General features: G+C 42.7%; 1 protein-coding gene across 3 annotated transcripts in view; it reads left to right on the top strand.

Moving 5' to 3' along the window:
- slc9a7 (solute carrier family 9 member 7) overlaps positions 1 to 26,592 on the top strand; it is a 143,929-nt gene that overhangs the window by 96,570 nt on the left and 20,767 nt on the right. For 2 of the 3 annotated variants that reach the window (XM_043692310.1, XM_043692312.1), the window contains exons 11-15: positions 1,249 to 1,360; positions 1,781 to 1,934; positions 8,392 to 8,451; positions 13,545 to 13,608; positions 22,472 to 22,554. In XM_043692310.1, the coding sequence (XP_043548245.1) occupies positions 1,249 to 1,360; positions 1,781 to 1,934; positions 8,392 to 8,451; positions 13,545 to 13,608; positions 22,472 to 22,554 (473 nt within the window). The remainder of the gene's footprint in view (positions 1 to 1,248; positions 1,361 to 1,780; positions 1,935 to 8,391; positions 8,452 to 13,544; positions 13,609 to 22,471; positions 22,555 to 26,592) is intronic. The other variant, XM_043692311.1, reaches the window with a different exon arrangement.

Below are 26,592 nucleotides of genomic sequence, written 5' to 3'. Positions count from 1 at the left end.
AGGTGAATTGGCCATTGTAAATTGCCCGTAGTGTTAGGTGAATGGGTAAATGTAGGGGCATGGGTCTGGGTGGGTTCCGCTTCAGCGGGTCAGTGTGGACTTGTTGGGTCGAAGGGCCTGTTTCTACACCGTAAGTAATCTAATCTATTATCTGTCCCTACTTTCTTTTGGGAAGATGTTGGTGAGCTAACTTCTCTTGAAACACTGTAGTCATTAGGGCACAGGTACATCTAGTGCTTTTGGGGAGGCAGTTCCAAGATCATCTCTTTTGTTCTAAACTCTATTGGGTGTAGGTTTGTGCTGTTTTCATGGTAGGCTTTTTAGCGGTTTGTTTCTAGGCTGGCTTTTCCATGCACTGCTAACAATCAACAAGCCTGTTCAGAAGGTATTCTCCCTTCCTTGCTATCACTTTCCCTCTCTTATCTGCTTTCTGGTTTGCTTGCTAACCAAAGGAAGTGTCTTACACATTCATTGGGGAGAAAAACACTTAGGGACAAAGGATAGAAGCCATTAAAATTCTGGGAGGGTTTAAGAAGGTAAACATGGAGAGAGTGTTTACTTTGGTTGTGGTGAGTGTAAAACTGAGGGCCATAAATATAGGTAACAAATAGCCTCAGGGAGTTCAGGAGAAACTTCTTCACAGAGTGGCGAGAATGTGGAACTCACTGCCTTAAGGTGTAGTTGAGCCAAGTAGTACATTACATTTTAGAGAAAGCTGGACAAGTACATGGGGGAGAAAGGAGTATAAAGGGCATCTTTTGACTTTGAGGATTACAGCACCGAATGCAGCCATTTGGTCCAATATGCCAACTCTGATAGAGTATTTCAGCTACACTTGCTGTTTGCCCAAAACCCTGCAAATTTGTTTCTTTTTAGGTGCTTGTCCATTTCCCTGTGAAAGCTGAGATTGAATCTGCCTCCACCACAGTTGATGTATTCCAGATTGCAAAAACTCGCTACTTTTGATTTAAAATGTTTTCTTCATGTCACTCTTTGTCAATAACTATAAGTCAGTGACTTTTAGTTCATGACGCTTCCACCAATGGGACGGTTTGTCCCTTTCTGTTCCATCTGGACTCTGCATGAGTTTGAACAAGTTTGCATCAATGTGGACCTGTTGAGCTGAATGGCTTATTTCTGTGCTGCTTTTCAAAAGAAAACTTCACTGTTTTTGTTAGGTGCCTTTTCTACAGTGTAATGTTTGCCATCATTAGCTGTTCAAGTTCCTTAACCGCTGTTGCTGATCAGATTGCTATTTTGCTGGGAAGAGCTGCCAACATTTACCCACTGTCTTTTTTCCTAAACTTGGCCAGAAAGCACAAGATTGGCTGGAATTTCCAACACATGATGATGATTGCAGGTAGAGTTCCATGTTGGCCAGACTGGGTAAGGACACCAGATATTCACGGGAATTACATTTTATTTGTTCATTGAATTTCGGCATCCACCAGCCGCCATGGTGGGATTTGAACTCTGGAGCATTAGCCAAAGTTATGGATTACTGGTCAAGTGATGTTACCACCATGCTGCCATATCTGGTCAATTCCCTTTCATGGGAAACAAAAACCGAAGTTTCAGTGACCCTTCCTCGCACCTTGTGATGGGTCTTGATCTCTACTGCTCTCTGATTCTGAGGGCAAGGGTGATACCCACTGGGGCCCATAGTTGACCACCTATCAGCTTCTCGATTTTGTCCTGTGTCCGTCATACAGTTACCGATGGGCCTGACTACTAGGTGATTGTTGAATACCTCAGTTCATGACCTTTGTTCTTCCTGCAGGTCTGAGAGGAGCCATGGCCTTTGCCCTTGCCATCCGAGACACCGCCACATATGCCAGACAAATGATGTTCACCACCACCCTCCTTATTGTCTTTTTCACTGTCTGGGTCTTTGGTGGAGGCACCACGCCAACATTGTCATGGTTACGTATTAGGTCAGTATAGAACATCATTATGGCTGCTTTGCATGGTTTGTTATTCTATGATTTGTCTTCCATGTGCTGCTCTGCACTTTTGAGATATAGACAGTTCAGTCAACCAGGAATCCACCTTTTTCTGGATCTAACAAAACCATTGAAGTTATTTGCTTCCAAATTTTCTTCTACATTAGGTGGCAAGGTGGCTCAGTGGTTAGCACTGCTACCTCAGCGCCAGGAACCTGGATTCGGTTCCTGCCTTGGGTGACTGTCTGTCTGTGTGGAGTTTGCACATTCTCCCCGTGTCTGTGCGGGTTTCCTCTCACAATCCAAAGATGTGCTGGCTAGGTGAATTGGTCATACTAAATTGCCCATTAACTATAGGGTAGGGGAATGGGTATGGGTGGCTATTCTTCAGGGGGTCAATGTGGACTTGTTGGGCCAAGTGGCCTGTTTTCACACATAGTCAGATCCCATGGGTTACTTGCGAAGCCTGGAAGTTTAGAGCCATCAAGTCCAGGATCAGGCCATTTGACGCATCACATCAATGCTGGCTCTTTAGAAATGCTTTTTTAGTGTCAATCCACTGCCCATTACTCATCATCTTGCTAAGGAAAAACCAAAAGAACTGCCAATGCTATAAATCGAAAACAAAAACAGAAGTTGTAGGAGAAGCTCAGCAGATCTGGCAACATCAGTGGAGAGAAATCAAAGTTAATGCTCTGAGGAAGGGTCACAGGAAATGTTAACTTTGATTTCTCTGCACAGATGCTGCCAGACCTGCTGAGCTTTTCCAGCAACTTCTGTCTTTGATCTTGATAGGGAGGTTTTGCAGCATCCCTACTCATGGAACAGACATTCTGGGTTCAAGTCCGACCTCAGGACTGAATGATTATGAAATATGTGCCACAAATGGCTACACAGGTTGATTATCATCCGATAAATCTTTCTAATATGTCCATGGCATGTGGAAAGAGTGGGAAAGGTTCCTGCCAGATTCATGTGGTAATCTACAGTGTAATAGTCTTCCTATGTCAAAAGACTTCACATGCAGGCTCTTGCCATAAAGCATCAGCTCTATTTCATGGGACTACCATGCACACTGTTTTTAAACAAATCCTGTCTCATGGTGAAATTGTATGTGTTAAAGGTATCTGCTGCTGTATTGTGCAATGGTGTAATCTGACTTGTGAACAGCTTTGGTGCATTTCCATAACTGAACAGCAGATGGTGATAAGCACCTTTTTTAAAAAAAAACTATTCCAGCAGAAACTACAGTTCATCTGTCTAAGTTAAAAATCTCACACCAGGTTATAGTCCAACAGATTTAACTGGAAGCACTAACTTTCGGGGCACTGCTCCTTCATCAGGTGTTGTTCATCTGTCAGGTTGTCCTATTCCACTGAAGTGCAAAATCAACTTTGACTACCAAGATTAATTTTTGTCTGCTTTTAGCTGGCGCTGAAGTCTTATCCTTATCTTTTGAAGCTGGAGGCCTGGGTTCAAGTGTCACCTGCCACATAATGTGTGCCAAAACCTGTTCAAACAGATTCACACAATCATAGAAACAGATAGTACAGAAAAGGCCCAAAGAGTCCTCACTGACAAAAATGACGCTATAATCTGCATTAGTCCCATTTTTCAGCACTTGGCCCATGACCTTGAATGTCATGGCGTTTCAAGTATTCATCCAAGTACTTCTTAAAGATTGAGGTTTCCTGCCTCCACTACCCTCCCCAGGCAGCAAGTTCTAGATCCCACCACCACCACCTGGGATTTTCCTGACATTCCCTTTTTAACCACCTGCCTTTCACCTTAGAATTATGTCCCCTTGTTATTGACCCTTCAAGTGATTTCTATTCACTCTGTCCATGCCCTTGAATATCTTAGATATCTCAATCAACCTTCTCAGCTCTAAAGAAAATAACACAAACTTATCCAGCCTCTCTTCATAGCTAAAATGCTCCATCCCAGGCAATCTTCTGGTTAATCTCCTTTGCAAGCCCTCTAGTACAACCACATCCTTCATACACTGTGGTGTGCAGTATTCCAGCTGTGGCCTGACAGAAGTTCTGTACAGCTCCAAAATAAGCACCTATTCTTAAAATCTATGCTGAAAATGAGAAAGGCAAATATCCCATAGATCACCTTAACATCTCTACTAACCTGTTCTGCTACCCTCCAGGATCTCTGGAAAAGCACCCCAAGATCCCTGTGTTCCTTTGAGCTGCTTAGTGTCCTGCCATTCATCGGATACTCCTTTTAGCCTGTTACTACTTCCAAAGAGCATCACCTCTCACTTTTCAGGTTTAAATTCCATCTGCTACTGATCTGTCGATCTGACCGATCCATCGATATCCTCCTGTAACTCAAGACCTTCCTTCTCACTGTCAACTACTCGACCGATCTTCGTGCCATCCACAAACTTAGTTATCATCTCTGCTCCTCTCCATCCCCCCCAAAAAAATGACATTTTCTTCTATATCATTTGTATATATCATGAAATCCATCGATATCCTCCTGTAACTCAAGACCTTCCTTCTCACTGTCAACTACTCGACCGATCTTCGTGCCATCCACAAACTTAGTTATCATCTCTGCTCCTCTCCACCCCCCCCAAAAAAAAGACATTTTCTTCTATATCATTTGTATATATCATGAACAATAAGTGACCCATTACTGAGCCCTGTGGTACATCACTGGGAACTGGCATTCAGTTATACAAATCCTTCTTCTGCAATCAAGCCAATTTTGAATCCATCTTGCCTTGGATCCTGGGTGCTTTTACCATATTTATCAGTCTCCCACAGGGGACCTTGTCAAAGATTTTGCTGAAATCTATATAAATGAGATCAACTGTACTACCCTTCTCTCTCACACCTGATCACCTCAAAAAAAATTGTCAAATTTGTTTTGCGTGACCTCCCTCTGAGACAAAGCCATGCAGACTATCCTTAATAAACCTTGCCTCTCCTTGTGGCGATTAAATCACTCCCACAGAATTTTCTCCATGGTTTTCCAACTATGAATCACTTGCTCTGTAATTCCCTAGTTTATCTTGACCATCCTCTTTGTAAAGTGGAACAGCATTAGCTATCTGCCAATCCTCTGGCACTCACCCCTTTGAGCAGAGAGTAATTAAAAATTTGGGTCAAAGCCCTGTAATTTCTTCCCTCATCTCCCACAACAGCCTGCAATACAACTTATCTGGACTCGAGGATTTGTTTAGAATAACTGTATTCTAGGAATCGTAGAGCCGTAGATTCATATCGCACGGAAACAGACCCTTCAGTCCGACTCTTCCATGCTGAACAGCTATCCAAAATTAATCTATTCCCATTTGCCAACATTTGGCCTAAATCCCTCTAAACCCTTCCTATTCATACACCCATCCAGATGCCGTTTAAATATCATAATTGTACCTGCCTCCACCACCATCTCTGGTAGCTTGTTCCAAACACACACCATTCTCTGCGTGAAAATGTTGCCCCTCAGGTCCTTCTTTTAAATCTTTCCCATCTCACCTTGAACCTGTGCTATCTAGATTTGAACTCCCCTTTGCTGGGAAGAAGACCATGACTGTTCACCTATCCATTCTCTTCCCCCCCCCCCCCCCCCACCAATGATATATTTAAAACTCTAAACTCAACCCTAAGGCTACAAGGAAAAGCTGCCCCAGTTTATTCAGCCTCTCCCTATAACTCTAACCCTCTGTCCCAGCAGCATCCTCAAATCTTTTCTGCACTCTCTCAAGTTTAACAATATCCTTCCTATAGAAGGGTGATTTCTTAATCCCAGTATTTCGCCGAATGGCAAATTTTAAATTGTTAAGTTGAACAGCCTTCAAATGTTTTGTAAACTGGTTCGTTGAAATGTGACCTCTGTCATCCTGATTTTAACCTTTTTCACTTCCTTTTGCAGGTCCTTCTACCTGCAAACTGCTCTGAATTTGATTGTCTCCTTCCCACCTCATCATTTAACGTTCACTTTTTGCTATTTGTGTGTTTTTTATTTTACTGTGGAGCCCTTTGGTCTGCATTTTGACTTCTGAATATGAAGGGAGTTCAGTAACTGACCCACGAGGAGTCAAGGAGACGAGTGGCAATTTTCAGTTGCTACCTGTATGCCAAATCGACCTTACAATCAGCTTTGCTATGACAACACCAACATATTAGGTGTAACTTTACCTTGAGATCAGAAATAAGTTGATATATTGTCTGTGAAACAGGGCTGTCTCATTCATGGAGTAGACATTGCACTGATGAAAATGGTATTAACATCCTAATTTAGGTTAGGACCATTTCTAAAGGACTTTACATGAGCAGTCTAGATTCCCGTGTTCTGTATTCACCACATTTATACCAAAGGGCCAAATACCCAACAACAGTTTGTAGTTATATAGCATCTTTCCAGTCCACAAGTGCTTCACAGGAGTTTTATTGAGCAAGATTTGCGACTGAACTATATGAGGTCACTAAAATCTTTCTTCAGAGAGCAGGGCATGGAATTTTACTGTGAAAATTCCAGCGTCTTGGATTTTGACAGCTGCAGGCTCCACAGCACTCATGCCTAATCTGTTCAGCTTTAGCAGGTTTACAAGGTGCAGTCCATAGTGCTGGGACCCCACAGAACTCACAACAAAACAACTGGCAGCTGCTGAGGAGGCTTAATTGATCTTGACGCAATGAGGGAAACTTTCCCATTTATTGTGCTTACAGGTGGTCAGTCTGATAGAAGTCACATTATATAATTATCTATGGGTTCCTTTTTATTGACTGTCTCTAAGACCAGCCTTTGGAGTGTAGGCAGTTCCTTCAAGAACTGGGGATGATGATTAGCCATTGAAGGAATGCAACATGTCAAATCGCATATGAGAAGGCTAAGGAACTTTGGAAGGTTGTAGTCCAGCCTGTGGGACCAAAATTATCCAGGCTGACCATCTGAAAGTTTCCACATGCTGAGGACTACTAGAAGTCTTGCGTTTGAAAAGAGGTTTGGCCATCTCGATCCAATTTCTAGACAACGCAGAGCCATGGCAGAAAAACTGTGTCTTCTAAAGTCCCACAGAGTGTAGGTACAGGCCAGCTCTGTAACCCACAGTGTTCTAACTGGCCTAGCGTGGAAGGGTTTGATGATAATATTGGGTGCCCCAGATATTCTATTGTCTAGTTCTAACATTTGTCAACTTGAACAATCAAAAACAGTCGTCATAGAAACTCTACATAGAGGCTGTTCAGCCCATTGAGGACTCCCCACCCTATCCCATAAATCCCACATTTACCACTGCTAATCCACCTAACCTGCACATCTCTGGACAGTATGGGGCAATTTTAGTATGGCCAATTCACCTAACAATTCACATTTCTTTGAAGGGCTTTTGTTTGACATCTGTTTATGTGGTGTTTTCACAGTAGGTTTTTTTCTTCCACAATCGGTGTTTGCCAATGCATTCCGCTGTCCGGGTGAGAAGCAGGTCCCACATCTAGCTCAGCTGGAACAAGGATTGAACCCGTGCTGTTGGCATCACCCTGAACCCAATGCTATTCAGCTAAACTAACAGAGCTAAACAGCCCCCAATTCAGAAATGACAAATTCATTTAAAAAAAATCTGTAGGTCTGTAATTAAAGAGTATGACAAATTATTAGCTGTTTCAGAGAGGCAGATTCAGCTCAAATGGCCCTTTTACAAGATTCCAAGATTATATATTGTGTCTTCACCTGTGTACTTCCGAGAAGATGCCACTGGTGCTGCATTGACAGATGCATGGGGTGGAGGTGAGATTCTTTTCTAAAACTGAAGGGACAAAGGAAAGGTAGGAACACCAGTAATTGCCACAAATATCAGGAGTGTATGGGGGAAAAGCATGAGATCGGCCCGAGGTAATGATGCTTGTTTAATGAGCTGATGGAGGCGCAGTGGACCAAATAGCCTCCTTTGTGCCGAAATATCTAGATCATTAGATCATAAGAAATAAGAACTATTCAGCCTGCTCCCCTATTAAATAGGATCCTGGTTGATCCGAAATTCCTCATATCCACTTTGCTGTGTTTTCACCTTAGGCCACAATTCCCCTACTCCTCAGGAATCTACATATCCCAGCCTTAAATATACACAGGGATTGTGCCCCCATGAGAGAGAAGCAATAAATGATGACCTAGCCAGAGAGAAACACGTCCCTTGAACGAAGAAACCAAAACCAGGGATTATCCGAGGGAACTAGACAAAAGCCAAAGACCGTTTCACCACCCTTTTTGTTTATTCGTGTTACTGGTTTTCTTTTTTAAAAAAGAACTTCCATAGGATGTAAGCCTTGTTGGAAAGACATTGTGGAGGGTCAGGTTTTCTTTTAAGAGTCTATTGTGTATTGGATGCTTACACCTGTTTCTTAGCGGGTTGTTAGGGTCTACGAGGTAGGTGCTTACTGAGTTTGTGCCGAAGTAATTCTGACATTTTCTTGTGCTATGCCACCCCCAGAGTTGGTGACCGGGTTCCTTCAGCAGAGGATCTGGCTGATGATCACTGGAGCTACTTCAGGTGATGCACAGAGCTGGCTACAGTGTGCTGTGAAATTAACACCACTCTCTCTTTTCTCCAGTGCCAGCTAATCCTTGAATGTCCTATCATCCGACTTCAGCCTGCTTCTTGTACTTCTGGCTTTCCCTGAATGCCTATGGTTTGCTTCTAAAAAAGGAGAGCATGTAATATAATCAAATCTCTACTTTTCTAGGCCTGTGTGGAGCAGGCCCTGTGTCATTCTCCCGTCAACTAGTGCAAACAATCTTTCCCAGCTGCCTGGCGATACTTGTGCTGTGTGTCTACATGCTCGTTCGTTTTGTCTTCGCTTTTCTTCTGTGTAGCTTCGATTTCTTACATATTGGGCTGTTTCTTCCTGTAAGCATGAGACCAAGAGAGGAGCTCTTTGGGGAGTTGGAATCCATGTTACAAATCAAATCAAACCAAACCCTAAGTACTTTTAGGCCTCCATGCCACCCCACTCCCCAAATCCCTAGTCACTGACGGTGTTTCCATTGCAACACTCTCAAATACAGGAAAGATGAATGCAGTAAAAGGGAAAATCAAAATGAGATATGAAATATGGCTGCCCGGAAAGTTCTATCATCTCTTCAGTGTTTGTCTGCATTATTGAAGAAGCCAAAGAACTGGCGCAAAATATTTAACTGAAAAATTATGCTTCACCCAACAAGCTAGGCCCAAAAGCCTGTGAGGAGAGGTCTGTCTGTCAGAAGAAGTAGGCAAAAGCTGTTGGGTTCAGTTCTGAACCATTAAACTTGCGCATCTTTCCTTCCCTCCTTTTCTTTCCCTCATTTCTGACCACTTCCCCATGCACTCCCAAGATCTTTTCTGCAGACAGAGACACATGCAAACGCTTTGTTATCGTTCTGCGCATGTTGGCTGAGAGACATAAAATTTGGAAAACTGGTGATGGGAGGGGAGCTAACCACATTTAACTCCAATCAGTTCACATTTTACAGTCATGGACTGAGTAAGGGGTGCAGGAGCATAGAGACCTTGGTGTATATGTGCATGGATCAATGAAGGTGGCAGCACAGGTGGAGAGCTTGGTAAATAAAGCAAAACGTGTGGTCAGCTTTATATATCGGGGAATGGAGTACAAGATAAAAGAGGTGATGTTAGACTTCAACACGAAGATTGTGTATAGTTCTGGGCATCGCACTTCAGGAGTGAGAATGCATTGGAGGGAGTGCAGAAGTGATTTACAAGAATGGTTTCAGGGATGAGGAACATCAGCTATAAGGGTAGATTGAAGAAATTGGGGCTATTGTCTTTGGAGAAAACGAGGAGGTTTGACAGAGGTTTCCGAAATCTTGAGGGGCTGGACAGAGTTAATAGGCAGAAACTGTTCCTGCTCGTAAAAAGAACAAGATCCAGAAGACGCATACAAAGTGATTTTCAAAATCAGACAATGTGATGTGAGAAAAATCTTTCTCGTGCAACTAATAATTCAGATCTGGAATGCACTGCCTTGGAAGTGTTGTGGACACTGAGTGAACTGAGGCATCCAGAGGGTATTGGATGGTTATTTAAATGGAAACCTTTTCCTTGAAGGAAAAATAAATGCTGTTTTTGACAGTCTGACAGTTGCCATTCAGACTATTGACATTTGGAGTTCAGCAGTGCCTCTGGGAAAAAAATGTATAAACCATTGAAAATGAAGTTTCACGGGTCTTCTGTCCAATGCGGGCTGACATTCTGAATTGTCTTTCTTTTCAAAGTTTATTCTAGGTGTCAACAGCAAGTCTTGTAATTGTTATATCCTTCAAGGTTGCATTGTTGTACCTCTGCTTTGAACCATTCCATTCCCATGTGGTGAAGGCACTTTCACTGTGCTGTTAGTATGGATTGAATGACGATGAAGGAACTGTGATATATCTCCAAGTTGGGGTGGCCAGTGGTTTGGAGGTGATGGTGTTCCCATGCCCCAGCTTCCCTTGTCATCTCTATGTTATGGATGCTGTGTCTATACTCAGTGGGGAAGAGTTGGTGGCACGACAATGGTGGCTCTGGATTACAACAATCAGATGTTGGTATTTCTATGCTGGAGGTGAACATTCTGGCCTGTACAAACCTTCCCAGACCATTAAGTAGTGAATGTCCAGCCTGTAAAAAGCTATTCAAACAACTGCATGTTCCTCTTCAGGCAATTGTGGTGAGTGTTGGAATGTGGTGGATTCCAACAGCCAGGATCTGTGAGGCAAAGTTAAGATACTGTCTAAATAGAAAGACTTGACATTTATAATGTTTGTTCTGATTCCAGCTTATGTTAATACTGGACAAGACTGATCCCAGAATGAAACTGGCTTGATTGATCATAGTTTTAATTTGATTACTTAATAACCATGGCAATTAGTTATTGAAACACATAGCTAATGACATCCTTTCAAGAAAACCTGAGTTTCTTGCATGAAAGAAAACAACCCATTCATGTATATACCTTATAGTTTAAAGTCCTTGACACAAACATTAAAACAAAACTTCAACCTGTTTCCCAACTCAATCCATTACAGAGACTTGACTCAACTTCTATCCCAAACACTCCTGGCTTGGAAGCCTCAGAAGCTAGTAAAATGCTGCTGCTGCAATGACCCTTTCAACTGAACTAAACTGAACTGACGCATCTCCTACAGGTGAACGTTTTTCCCTTGAGAAACAAACTTTTGTTTTCTTCTGCACTGAAGTCAAAACAGCCGGTTTTAGGCTAAATGTGTTTACACTGCCTGTCGTAAACTCAAAGTATAGACACTCAATTTTATTAACATCAAGCACTTGACTATAATCATGTGTGTTGTTGAAATGGATATGTTTATATCACTGTTCCAGAATGACTTTTTTGTTTAAAAAGCAAACCTTTTGCAGCTCTAACCCATCACCACTTGCCTTTATTTCAAAAACCATTCCTAGTCATCGCGATGTACAGCATGGAAACAGACCCTTCGGTCCGATTCGTCCATGTCGAATAGATATCCTAAATTAATCTAGTCCCAATTTGCCAGCACTTAACCCAAATCTCTCTGAACCTTTCCTATTCATTTACTCTTTTATATGATGCCTTTTAAATGTTGGGATTGTACTAGCCTCCACCACTTCCTCTGGCAGCTCATTCCATACACTTACCACCCTCTGCGTGGAAAAAGTTGCACCTTAGATCCCATTTAATTCTTTCCCTGCTCACCCTAAACTTAAGCCATCTAGTTCTGGACTTCCCTACCCCAGGGAAAAGACCCCGTATATTCACCCTATCCATGCCCCTCATGATTTCATAAACCTCTACGAGGTCACCCTCAGCCTCTTCTCCAGGGAAAACAGCCCCAGCCTATTCAGCCTCTCTCTAAAGCTCAACTCTCCAATCTTGGCAACATCCTTGTAAATCTTTTCTGAACCCTTTCAAATTTCACCCAAATTGCAGAAATGTACTATAAGATGTAATCGTCAAGTAATCTGTCGTTCTGATGTTTATGAAAAAAACAGATCTTTTCCAGGGTAGCAGGGATAACTCCATGTTCTTCTTCAAAATAGTATAGTGGGATTTTTTTACACAAGGTTTGCTGGCTCACGCAATGGACAATGCCTCTTAAAGCACAACCCCTCATTGTGCAGCACTGGAGTCTCTGCCTGGATATTTGTCCTCAGGTCCTGGATGGGGCTTGAATCCAGAACGTTGTAAGTCAGTGGCTAGAGCACTATCCACTGAGCCACAGTTGGCGACATCATCTCTACATGATATAAATACTTTTCTGAAGAATGAGGAGGAATGGTGGCAGGGGCTTTCCTGAGAATCTCAGCTCAAACCCACCCTTGATGATGGGTTAACCTTTTCCTCAGCCTGGAAGAATCCTATGGAAATGAGTTTGGGCCTCCGGTTGTGCCTATTGGCAATCAGTAAACGGTCCTTAAATTGGCACTGTTTCACACATCAGCTTCAGAACGTGTAGTATAGACAGCACCTGTTGTCGTCAGAGTGACATTAGGACAGAGTAGGAGGCAGCTCTGCTCTACATCCAACTATGTCATTGACCAAGGTGGGAGGTGTTAAAAATGGGTGCCTGAAATGGAAAGTGATCCATTCATTTGCACCAACATTCCTCACCTTCAGTAACTACAAAAGCAGTTTCAGTAACGAAGGCTGATGGCAGTAATAAGGGGCGGCACAGTGGCTATGTGGAGGTTGCTTGTTCTCCCCATGTCTGCATAGTTCTGCCAGGTACTCCAGTTTCCTCCCATAGTCCTCTTGTTCTGTTGTGAGATTTATTTGTGCTATAAACACAGACTTGACCTTGATGACACTTTATCTCTTTCCTTTCTGCAAATTACACAGGCACAGGACAATTGTAGGGTCATGCAAATGTATTAGTTCTGCTCAAAGAGCCACAAGAGATTCAAGGGGCTGCCTGATTCCATGCAACAGGGAATTTGGAGCAATTAGGAAGAAGCTGCATGTGCTTTTTTTTTCACTCAACTTTACTTGCACATTGCTTTGTTTGTCTAAGCCTGACAATCTTCCACAGTCTCTACTTGATTAGGGTTGTTATATTTAGCACTGAACTTGCAGCTTAGACCACACAGTGTGACACACACATGTACACACTTAAGTACCAGCCACTACATGTGGCCTTTTGGCTATTCACCGAGAGAATAAATTATTTCTCTTTCATCTTCAGTGACATGATAGTGTCAGTGTGAGTGTCCACAACTGGGATCCAGTTGCTTCAAAGGTCCTGCTGTATACTACAAGCTGCAGAAATTCATTCTACGTTACATGCTTAATTCAAATCAAGTTCAAAATGATTCCTAAATGATTTTTCATCTTGAGTATTGATTTAAAAACTGAGTTTTCAGGTTTCCATTGATGCCAAATGTGATCGATTCACACAGTTTCCTCTCCTTTTACCAATCACACGCACGCTCATCTTGCAAAAGAGAAAGTCGGGGCCTGCCTTTCTTTTATTATTAGAAACTTTTCAGTGTGGAGACTGGATCTTTTCAATGCTTGTAGGATGATCAGAGAGATGCAGATATCGCTAAACCAGTCTTTAATTCAATTTACTGTTTATCTCCTGACTTATTTTACTACCCTCTTTCTCTTTCAGAGTCGGAGTTGATCCAGATCAGGATCCAGCTCCCAACACTGACAGTTTCCAAGTGATGCACGGTGTAAGTAATCTGGGAACTATGAAAACATCTTGCTGTAGATGTTAAGTCTGTCTCGTCAGCTGAATACTTGCAGAAAATGTATTTTGACCCACAAGGGAGTTCACTTCTGTGCTGGAAACGAAAATAAAAGAATGCTGAGGGTTTGAACATGTGGATGGTGATATTTTACAATGACTCCTTTGTTTTTCCTGGAGCTTCATTTAATTTTAACACTCAGCAATCAGCAGCACTGTACGATAAGAATGCTCTGAAAGGCAACATTTACTTTATTATGGCCATGGTTTAGAAAGAGCAAGACAGTAGCACAATAGATTTTATTATAAATTGCATATATAGCAATTTTCATGCAAGTCACAGCTGTCTGTGAGAGATCACTGTGTGGGAACTTTTGTTGTATCTGAATACTCTTTAAGGAATATTAAACAAAGGAATCAAGAGCAGTCTTGTAACTATGATGATTCAGCTTGGTTTGGATTTGAATCTACGATTCAGCTCAATTTCCTGTCTGAGCTTTCCTTACAAGTGGCATTTGCTCACAAACATTCTGTAGAATGTCACAAATTCTCGGCCTGTTTTCCTGAAATCCAACTGACTATGTTCCAAGATGGTGCACTCAAGTGTGATGGCAAGCAGATCATTGGCCGATCATGTCACATCACTTTCACCCTGAAAATGGCAACACAGGTAAATAAGATGGTCAAGAAGGCATACAGCGCGCTTGCCTCCCTTGGCCAGGGTATCGGCTATAAAAGTTGGCAAGTTATTCACAGATGTATAAACCTTTAGTTAGGTCACATTTGGAATATTACAGTTCTGGTCGCCACACGACCAGAAGGATGTGGATGCTTTGAGAGATGCAGGGAAGGTTCACCAGGAGGGTTTTAGTTATGAGGAGACATTTGATAAACGTCCTCAGAGTGAGAGTATACCTGTTTCTGCCCAATGATGACCGAGCCCGTTGAAACAGTTGCCATCTCCCTGCCCCCTCGGTTTTGGATACAGAAAAGTTATTTGTTTTTTAAATAGCAAGTTGAAATTAAAAGATTATGCACAGTAATGCTTCAAGGCCGCCCCCCTCCCAGCAATGTACTGCTCTTATCCAAACACACTTCTTCTCTGCCATGCAAGAAGCCATTGTTAGTTATAGTTCAAATTAAATTTCACTTTAGTCTACCGTAGGCTTTTTCTCAAGTTCCACCGATCACATGGGAAAACAAATTTTGATATGTTTCTGGTTCAGCTAGTGATGCTGACATAAATTATTCCGATGTCAGGTTTGTTCTATGCCCTCGGCTACAACTTCAAAAGAAATCAACGTTAATAATACATGTTGAAGCTGGTTTAAAATTCCAGCTCTGAAGCTCATTGATGCTATAAGTATTGCAAAAACGCCCTTGAGATAGTACTAAATGAGAGACAGTAATTGAAGTCATTCCATTGCAGTTTGAAAACACGCTATGTCAGGAAATGGAGGAGGAGTTCTCTGCTGGTTGATTGCCATTTAATAAACCATTCAGAATTTGTTTTTTATTACATTATACTTTGGACATGTTGCTAAGTTAAACTTTAAGCTAACTTTGTGTCATTAAGTGATCAGTGCAGTTTTCTTTCATTCATGAGTTGCTAGTAAGGTCAGTATATGTTCTCCAACTGGAATTGCCCTTGAATAGGTAGTGATGAGATACCTTCTTGGACTGCAGGAGTCCGCGTGGTTGGGTTACAGTGCTGTTAAAGTGGGAACTCCAGGAATTTGACCCAACAATGATGAAGGAATATGCTTCCAAGTCAGGATGGTGTGTGATCCCAGAGTATGTTTCCTTTATGGCATGATAGAGGAATGTACATCCTTTGAGACTTTGGATTCAGCTGATTTAGTGCTCGAATAGGATGGAAAACTGATTGCAACATCAAACTTGGGAATGATAGGAAAGGTGGACCCAGAATTTGGAGAGGTACAATATATTACTTTAACCTGCTCCCTAATATCAAATATTAAGTGCAAGTTTGGGAACTTAGAATGACATCATATGGTGAGGGTTATCTGTCTCACTTAAAAGTAATAAGTTGAAGACTACCCTGAGTACAGTTTTTGCTACTGCTCAGGTATTATCCCCTGCTCCTAACTTGGCCACTGTTGTCATACAATCTTGAACTTCTGTTTCCTCTTCAAAGGATATAGAGATGTACAGCATGTGAAACAGACTCTTCGGTCCAACCCATCCATGCCAACCAGATGTCCCAACCCATTCTAGTCCCACCTGCCAGCACCTGGCCCATATCCCTCCAAACCCTTCCTATTCACACACGTACCACCCTCTGTATGAAAAAGTTGCCCCTTAGGTCTCTTTTATATCTTTCCCCTCTCCCCCTAAACCTATGCCCTCTAGTTCTGGACTCCCCGACCCCAGGGAAAAGAGTGTCTGTCTATAAATCCTATCCATGCTCCTCATAATTTTGTAAACCTCTATAAGATCACCCCTCAGCCTCCGACTGAGGGGAAAAAAAAGCCCCAGCCTGTTCGGCCTCTCCCCATAGCTCAAATACTCAACCCTGGCAACATCCTTGTACATCTTTTCTGAACCCTTTCAAGTTTTACAATATCTTTCTGATAGGAAGGAGATCGGAATTGCATGCAATATTTCAACAGTGGCCTAACCAATGTCCTGTACAGCTGCAACGTGACCTCCCAACTCCTGTACTCAATAGTCTGACCAATAAAGGAAAGCATACCAAACGCCTTCTTCACTATCCTATCTACCTGCAACTCTACTCTCAAGGAGCCATGAACCTGTACTCCAAGGTCTCTTTGTTCAGCAACACTCCCTAGGACCTTACCATTAAGTGTATAAGTCCTGCTAAGAGTTGCTTTCCCAAAATGCAGCATCTCTCATTTATCTGAATTAAACTCCATCTGCCACTTGCTGCCCATTGGCCCATCTGGTCCAGATCCTGTTGTAATCTGAGGTCACCTTCTTCGCTGTCCACTACACCTCCAATTTTGGTGTCATCTGCAAACTTACTAACTGTACCTCTTATGCTCACATCCCAATCATTTATATAAATGACAAAAAGTAAAGGACCCAGCCTTGTGGCACTCCACTGGTTGAAATCTTCGAGGAGAAAGTGAGGTCTGCAGGCGCTGGAGATCAAAGCTGAAACTTTATTGCTGGAACAGCACAGCAGGTCAGGCAGCATCTAGGGAACAGAAGATTCGACGTTTCGGGCACATGCCCTTCTTCAGGAATTATCGACGTTTCGGGCACATGCCCTTCTTCAAGAAGAAGGGCATGTGCCCGAAACGTCGAATCTTCTGTTCCCTAGATGCTGCCTGACCTGCTGTGCTGTTCCAGCAATAAAGTTTCAGCACTCCACTGGTCACAGGCCTCCAGTCTGAAAAATACCCTCCACCACCACTCTCTGTCTTCTACCTTTTGAGCCAGTTCTGTATCCAAATGGCTAGTTCTCTCTGTATTCCATGAGATCTAACTTTGCTAACCAGTCTCCCATGGGGAACCTTATTGAACGCCTTACTGAAATCCATATAGATCACATCTACTGCTTTGCCCTCATCAAACCTCTTTGTTACTTCTTCAAAAAACTCAATCAAGTTTGTGAGACACGATTTCCCATGCACAAAGCCATGTTGACTATCCCTGATCAGTCCTTGCCTTTCTAAATACATCTACATCCTGTTCCTTAGGATTCCCTCCACCGAGGTCAGGCTCACTGGTCTATAGTTCCCTGGCTTGTCCTTACCAACCTTCTTAAACAGTGGCACCACGTTTGCCAACCTCCAGTCTTCCGGCACCTCTCCTGTGACTATCGATGATACAAATATCTCAGCAAGAGGCCCAGCAATCACTTCTCCAGCTTCCCACAGAGTTCTCGGGTACACCTGATCAGGTCCTGGGGATTTATCCACCTTTTATGCGTTTCAAGACATCCAGCTCTTCCTCCTCTGTAATATGGACATTTTTCAAGGTGTCACCATCTATTTCCCTACATTCTATATCTTCCATATCCGTTTCCACAGTAAATACTGAGCAAAATACTCATTTATTTTCTCCCCCAATTTCTGTAGCTCCACACCAAAGGTCTTTTTGCTGGTTATCCCCTCCCAAATCCAAGCCCAGTTTTTTAGTGACTTCATATTTTGAATCCTCCAGGGGATACTCTTTGTCTAATTGTGCCCATACTGCATGTTAACACACTACTGAGGGAAGGAAAACACCAACTTTATTGAGGAATGTCTTGTGACTCCATCTTGCCATGAGACTGCAGGAGAGAGAGCAAACTCGAGTGACATTGTGTCACTTCCAGTGACGTATACTGTCTCATTAGTATATCACTGACTTAATCCCTTGTTCTGTAGTTCCCACTCCATCACCATGCTAAAATGATTTTAATCACAGCTTTAAATGACATCCCCCATATAATTTTGGTACATAACCTTCATTCTTAAGGATGATCTACTTTTCGTCATTGATATAAATGATTTGGATATGAACATAGCAGGTATAGTTATTAAGTTTGCTGATGACACCAGAATTGGAGGTATAGTGGACAGTAAAGAAGGTTACCTCCGATTACAACGGGATCTTGATCAGATGGGCCAATGGGCTCAGGTGTGGCAGATGGAGTTTAATTTAGATAAATGTGAGGTGCTGCATTTTGGGAAAGCAAATCTTAGCAGGACTTATACACTTAATGGTAAGGTCCTAGGGAGTGTTGCTGAACAAAGAGACCTTGGAGTGCAAGTTCATAGCACCTTGAAAGTAGAGTCGCAGGTAGATAGGATAGTTTGGTCTGCTTTCCTTTATTGGTCAGAGTATTGAGCACAGGAGTTGGGAGGTCATGTTGCTGTTGTACAGGACATTGGTTAGGCCACTTTTGGAATATTGCGTGCAATTGTGGTCTCCCTCCTTTCAGAAGGATGTTGTGAAATTTGAAAGGGTTTAGGAAAGACTTACTAGGATGTTGCCAGGGTTGGAGGATTTGAGATATAGGGAGAGACTGAATAGGCTGGAACTGTTTTCCCTAGAGCTTCGAAGACTGAGGGGTGACCTTGTAGAGGTTTATGAAATCATGCGGGGCATGGATAGGATAAATATCCCTGGGGTGGGGGAATCCTGAACTAGAGGGCATAGGTTCAGGATGAGAGGGGAAAGATATAAGAGACCTAAGGGGCAACTTTTTCATGCATAAGGTGGAGTGTGTGTTTGGAATGAGCTGTCAGAGGAAGTGATGGAGGCTGGTATAATTGCAATATTTAAAAGGCATCTGGATGGGTATATGAATAGGAAAGGTTTAGAGGGATATGGGCCAAGTGCTGGCAAATGGGACTAGATTGGGTTGGGATATCTGGTCAACATGGACATGTTGGACTGAAGGGTCTCTTTCCGTGCTGTACATCTCTATGACTCTGACTCTAAGAGGAATGATGCAGGCGTTGTTCCTATATGAGCCTTCTAAACCATTCAATAAGATCATGGTTGAGGGAGCGGTGGTGGCATCATAGTAATGTCACTGTAACATTATGGGAACAGAAATTCAAATCCCACAACAGTAGTGGGTGAAATTTGAATTTGAATTCAAATTGAATTAAGAGCTAGCCAAATGGCATCCATGAAACCATTGTTTTTTTTTAAATCCATCTGGTTCGCTAAAGTTGTTTTTAAATAAGTAAATCTTCCATCTTTACCCGGTCTGGCTGAACGGTGACTCCGGATGCACTGCAATCTCTTAACTGCCCTGTGAATTTGTCTAACAACTCACTCAGCCCTGTACAGGCTTTGCATGGAAGTTAATTGCAAAACACCGGTAATTTACTAGTAGGGTTTAATAGATGGAAGAAATACCACTGATTTGGTGATGAAAGAAAAACTTTCAGTATAAGACTGAGACTTGTAAATCACTTAGGGAATCTGGATTCCTGCAAACTTGCAATACGGTGGTAAAGTATCCATCCCAGTCCAGGAAGCCCAGGTTCAAGTCCCACTTGTTCCAGAGGTGTGTAATAACAACTCTGAACAGGTTGATTAGAAAAATAGGTTAAATAAAACAAAACAACTAAAATGTTCATTTACATGTAACAGCGTTTTTGGATATGAGAGAAAGACAATAGTAAAAAAATAGTTTTGATACTATAATAGTACCTCACAACTCCACATTCCCTTCGTGCTTTACAAATCTCACTCTTGAATAGACTCCTCAACTGAACAGCCGCTGTGGTCAAGATTTCTGAAAATATTTTGTCTTATTCTTTCATGGAATGTGGGTGCTTCAGGCACGATCAGTATTTTTTGTGAATCCCTAACTGTCCTCTGCTTGCTTGGCTGTTGCAGAGGACATTTAATCGTGTTGCTGTGGGTTTGGGGTCATAAGACAACAGATTTCCTTCCTGAAAGAACATGTAAAAAATCCATTTGGTTTAACCAACAATCAACAGTAGCTTCCCCTTAACTAAAATTAACTTTCAATTCCAGATTTTATTCATTAAATTTAAATGCTGTGGTGGAGGTGAACCTGTTACTGTAAAGCATTAATTCTAGTCTCAGGATTACTAATCCAGTGACATTTCCTGCTATGCCATTACCTGCACTAGAACTCTTATTGATCTGTCTGCAGCCTTTGACACATGTGGCCATGTTATCCAACTGAAATGGCTCTTTCCTCTATTGTCCATTTCAGTGAGACTGCCCATGCTCAGTTCTACTCTTACCCAGCCTATCATTTGGCAGATATTTGTTTTTCTTTCCACCCACGCCATTCCTTCTAGAGTCTCCCAAGAAACTTTGCATGACAATCCCTGTTCACATCCAGATTCATCTTTGCAAAGAAACTCGAAACTCTGCTATTGGCTCTTGGTCCTTTTACAAGTGGGGACAATTTTTCTCTATCTAATATGTTGAGACTCCACCATTGATTGTTACATGACTAGTCATTCTCCTCTTGGCTTTCTCCCCTGCAAGAAGAACAGTCCCAACTTCAACAATTGGTCTCAAACTGTCGTGTGTGACCCCTGGGGCCAATCTTGTAAACATCTTCTGCACTCCCTCCAGTGCACTCCATCCTTCCTATGGTGTGGCATCCAGAACTGTGCACAGTGCTGCAGCTGAGGTTTAACCAGCATCCTATTCAGCATGACCTCGCTGCTTTTGTACACTCTGACCCTTTTTAATGAAGCTTGGAATACTAAAGAAAAACCAAAAGAATGGCAGATGCTGTAAATCAGAAACAAAAACAGAAATTGCTGGAAAAGCTCAGCAGATCTGGCAGCATCTGTGGAGAAAAAGCAGAGTTAACCTTTGGGGTCGAGTGACCCTTCTTCAGAACTCAGGCTTGGAATACTGCCTTCTTATTTACAGTTCTGTCTGCCTGTTCTGGCAACTTTTAATGAACTAATGGAAATGTGATGGTGGCAATTTAAATTGAGACTTTCAAAGGGTATCGATTGATTATTTAAATCAGGGGAAAAAGCACAGGTTTACAGGGAAATGGCAAAAGATTAAAACGCTCAGAGCTGCTGTAACCACAAGGCTCAAATGGCCTCCTTTTACACCATAACAATTCTAGGATCTGCTATTTCTTAATCACTGCAGACAATGGGGGGGGAGTGGGGGGAACGGAGGAGATCAGCTTCACATTTACACTGACAACACCCAGCTCAGCACCTCTCCTGACTCCCCTTCCTTGCTTGTGCAATGTCCGATCTTGCCTCAACTGCAATTTCCTCCCTCAGCTGTACTTCTGAAAAGCTAGATTATTCTTGATGCTGATTCCGTTTCCCCTTCTGGTCACTACCACCTCTGGTTGCTCACTATCTCTGTGCAGGCTAAGTGGGTTAGCCTTAGGAAATGCATGGTCGCAGGGATAGTATGGGGGTGGGTTGGGGGGGATCTGGGTGGGGTGCTCTTTGGAGAGATGGTGTAGACTCCAATGGGTTGAATGGCCTGTTTCCACTGTAGGGATTCTATGATTCTGTCATCAGTTTTGATTCCCCTTATGAAAAGAAATACATTTTGGCATTGGAAGCAGTTCAGGGAAGGTTCACCAGGTTGATTTTATGGAGGCATTTTCTTATGAGGAGAGGTTGACTAGATTTGACTGGTACTCAGTGGAGTTTTGAAGGAATGAGAAGAGATCACATTGAAACACAAGATTCTTAAGGAATTTGACAAGGTAGAATGGAAAGGTTGTTTCTTCTTATGGGACAGTCTAGGACCAGAGGACATAACCTCCGATTTAGAGGTTACCCAGTTTAAGACATAGATGAACAATTTCTTCTGTGAGGGAGGTGAATCTGTAGAAATCTTTACCACCGTGGCCTGTTAAGGGTGGATCATTTAAGTATATTCAAGGCTGAAGTAGACAGATTTGATTTTAATCAGTAAGAGAACCCAGAGTAATGAGGAAAAGGCAGAAATGTGGAATTGAGGTTTTTTAGATCAGCTGTGACCTGATTTGGATGGCAAAGTAGATTTGATGGGCTGAATGGCCTACTTCTGCCCATAAGTCTTATGGTCTTATCACCCTCTCCCTTGCTGTCCCTCGTAACATTTCTCCAAGACTCTCCAGTACTTAATCTTGGTGCTGTCCTGCATTCCCTCGCCTCTACCCTTCCACTCCCCACTACTGCTTAGCCTCACCACTGGAACTATGCCTTCAACCATTTTACATGCTCTCCAAATATTTTCACAATACCTTTTGGTTCGCTATCCAAGTTACTTTCAAAGTGTGGCTCTGTGGAGGCCCTTAAGATGTTTTTCCATTATCTATGTACTGTAAAATCGTGGTGCATTTAACTCTTAACGCTTATCCGTATTTAACTTTAGTGAAAATGTGGTTCTGTTCTCTTCCCTAGGATGGTGCACACCCTGAAAGGACCAGCAGAACAAAGCAGGAGAGTGCCTGGCTGTTCAGACTGTGGTACAGCTTTGATCACAAGTATCCTTTTCACTGGCAATGAAACAGTTCCTTTGTCAGAGTTTCATGGCCCTTGCTGGGTTTCAGCTGAGCGATCTGTGCATCATGGTTTAGGAAAATATTGACCTACTTCTACTCCAGAATGTGAGAGTTTAGAAGGTAGCTTTGTATAATGGTTCATTATTATCTGTTGTGTAGAATGGCTTGAAAATTTGAGACTGCTGACCTAATTACGGAGTGTCCTTATGTCCAAAGCCTGCTCACTTGCAGCATGGGCTAAGGTATCCTGAATGCAGGAGGAGAAAAATAGTTGCTTTTGCGTCTGGTAAGGGTTGGGGGGGGTGGTGGTGGTGGTGGTGGTGGTGAGGTGAGTCAGTAATCTGGAGTGTTATTTCATGATGTTTTGGAGTATTTATGAAGCACTTTCCCTCTGAGATAGGCTTCTTAATCCTTTTAGAGAAAGTGTATTTGTGGCTAGATATTGTTCTACCTCTGTTCTCTTCAATAAGTATTTTTTATGTGAGTGGGAACATCCTGTTTTGTCTGTTACATAATCTTGAAGCATCGGTAGAAAATCAATTTATGGCATCCAGGTCACAGTAGCTTGGTGGTAACGGTCAACAAGACAGATAATGCTATATTTGGTTCTTGAATTTCGTTTGGTCATCTCTCTTAATCTTTCTTTCTGGCTCACGTTCCAACTGTCTCTGTTATGATTCCTCCCACAATCCTTTTTTTCTCTCACTCTCACTGTCATATGCTTACCCCTACCTCCCCAGCCCTCCTGCTGCCCCCTTGCATTCCCTCTTGGCATCCCGTGCTCCAATTGTCTCAACCTTGGTGGTTGTCTTTGTTACTTTCTTTTCTGTCTGCCTTGTCCTCCTATCCCCAACTTGCTTCTGCTGTCATGCGCTTGCTTACTCCCACTCTTTGATTTCCACCCTTGTGTGCAGTCTCTCGCTCACACTCACCTGTCCATACATGTGCCCTCCTTCCTTCACTTAAACGTATGCTCGTTTCTAGCCCTCTCTCAAATTGCCTTTCATTACATCACCTTGTTCTCAAGCTGACCTTTCTGTCCTCTGTCTGCTGCAGTGTTCCACTGAAGCTCGATGCAAATTCAAGGAACTATGCCCTGTCATCTAATTATACTCTAAAAAGCCTTCTGAACTCAATAATTTAAATCTCATTGTTAATTTTGGATGTTTCTTATTCTGCCATTCACACCTCTGCTGTTTCTTTTCTTGTCCCATTGCCACGCTGTTTGTACTATTTTGTCTCAGTATCTGTTCTGACTTTGAAAGTCTCCGGTCTTCTGCTCCATCTACAGATCTTCTCTCTAGTTCTTTTTCCACACTGACCTCCTTTAAAACCTGTTCCACTTCTAACATTTCCAAGTTCTGCAGGAAACAATTGAAACATTTAACTCTTGAAGTTCAGATTTCCAGCACCCATGTCTTTTTATTTTGTGTGTGGCATTGAAATTGGATGGGCTAATTGTTAAAAGAATTCCCATCTGTCCAACCAAAAGTGATTGTAAATTCAACCCAAGTCCAGGCAGGCACCATGGACTGGATTTTCACATTGGCACCTAGAATTCTAAGACAGGACTAGTCTGGCTATTGCGATCCCACCTCTGTTGCTAGGCCACTGGGAAATGGGATCTCCACTTCATGCAGGAGTGACGTCGCCATATTGTTTGGCAGACCCAAGGCAGGAGCTGAGAGATTGAACACCAGTTGCCATTTAATTTTTCAAGAATTCTGATCCCTTGTAATTAGGTAGCTGTACATTATTGACAGTACACCCTTGATGGGCAGAAAGACCTCTTTACTGTCTGACACTATGAATCTATGGAATTCCAGCAACAGGTTCTGAGCCTCAATTGCCAGGTGCTTAAACAAGTAAGTGTGAGCTTACTGGGACCACTGACAGAGGGCAGTACCTACCCAAACTTTACCCATCATGGATTCACCACCCAACCACCTCTTTCCCCCCCCCCCCCCAATCTCACCTTGACAATATTAAATAACATTGCTTAAGCAAAATGCTGTGGATCCTGGAAGTAAGAAATAAACACACGTTGCTGGAGAAAGTAGCCCACAATCTTTTTAAAAAATGTTTGAGAAGTTTATAAGACTTAAGGGTGCTTCAGGAGGCAGGTTAATCTAGCAGATCTAGCAGCATCTCTGAGGAGAGAGACACAAAGAGAGAGAGAGTAAATGTTTCGCGATTGAAATGATTTCTTCAGATCTGACATTTCTCCAGCATTCTGTTTTTGGTCCTCAACATTAACCTGCCTCCTGAAGCACCCTTAAGTCTTATAAACTTCTCAAACTTTTTTTAAAAAGATTGTATTTCCTTCTGTCCTACTGCCATGGTCATCCCATCTACACTCAACAGTCACAAAGGACCCCTCATGTCCACTGTGCAAGTAAGAGTCCTGCAAGGTCTGATCTAGTACCAAGTGGACCTCATGCACTGCAAACTGACATCAGGCACTGTTGCCGACAGGACCTCTGCCACTCAGCAGCCATTTCTTTAGCCATCTTCCCTCTGTATGGTCTCCTTTCAGAACTGCAAAATCCAGTGTTGTGTATTAGACCTGCAGAGAAATAAATGTCACCACCCCATTTTACTAATTTCTACTCTAATCATCACAGAAGCATCAACTCCTGACTACTACAAGTACCAAGTTCTTTCGCAGATAAAGTAACCTTCATCAATCCAACTGTCTCTAAATATTGTTAAGGAAAGCTCAAGGACCAAATGCAGACAAGTGGGATTAGTTTAATTTGGGAAACTTTGTTGGCATGGACGAGTTGGACCAAGAGTCTGTTTCTGTGACTCAAGTTCTTCTAGGTCTCTTAGATTAGATTAGATTCCCTAGTGTGGAAACAGGCCTTCAGCCCAAGCAGTCCACACCGACCCTCCGAAGAGTAACCCACCCAGACCCATTTCTCTCTGGCTAATGCACCTAACACTACGGGCAATTTAGCGTGGCCAATTCACCTGCACATCTTTGGATTGTGGGAGGAAACCGAAGCACCCGGAGGAAACCCATTCAGACACGGGGAGAATGTGCAAACTCCACACAGACAGTCCCCCAAGGCTGGAATCGACCCTGGGACGCTGGTGCTGTGAGGCAGCAGTGCTAACCACTGAGCCACCGTGCCGCCCAGGTTATCTCCTGTTATGGGCAGCACAGTGGCTCCATGGTTAGCACTATTGTCTCACAGTGCCAGGGAACCGGGTTTGATTCCACACTCGAGTGATTGTCTGTGTGGAGTTTGTACGTTCTCTCTGTGTATGTGTGGATTTCCTCTGGGTGCTTCGGTTTCCTCCCACAGTCCAAGGATGCGTAGGTCAGGTGGATTGACCAGAGTAAGTGGCTTATAGTATCCAAGAATATTCAGGCTAGGTGGATTAGCCACAGTAAATGCAGGATTATGGGGATAGAGTAGGATATTGTGTGGACTTGGTGGGCCAAATGGCCTGCTTCCACGTCGAAGGGATTCTATGATTGTCACATGTTGTCCTTGCTGATTCACTTTGGATTGACAAGTATTAATGTGAACAAGGTATCCAGAAATAAGACTTCTTACAATCACTAAGTGCCAACATGTTGATCATCTAGGTGTGTTGCTGCACTTACTGCTCCTTTGCACAACTTGTTATGCAAAGTGACAAAAATACATCTGCGGTTTCAAAATATGCATCTTGTAAACCCACATCCTGCACACACAGTAGAAACTAAACAGTGCAGTCAGCACATTTATCATAGAATCTCTACAGTGAGGAAACAGGCCAATTGGCCCAAAAAGTTCAAACCAATCCTCTGGAGAGTAACTCAGTCAGACCCATTTCCCCTACCCTATTATTCTACATTTCCTCTGACTAATGTACCTAGCCTATACATCTCTGAACACTATGGGCAATTTAGTATGGCCAATTCACATAGAGTCATAGAGGTGTACAGCACAGAAACAGACCCTTCGGTCCAACTTGTCCATGCCAATCAGATATCCCAACCCAATCTAGTCCCACCTGTCAGCACCC

This window comes from Chiloscyllium plagiosum, chromosome 6, assembly GCF_004010195.1.
Source record: "Chiloscyllium plagiosum isolate BGI_BamShark_2017 chromosome 6, ASM401019v2, whole genome shotgun sequence".
In the NCBI taxonomy this organism is placed as follows: domain Eukaryota; kingdom Metazoa; phylum Chordata; class Chondrichthyes; order Orectolobiformes; family Hemiscylliidae; genus Chiloscyllium; species Chiloscyllium plagiosum.
Note: the sequence above shows the minus strand (reverse complement) of the source record. Positions and strands in the feature narration are given on the sequence as shown.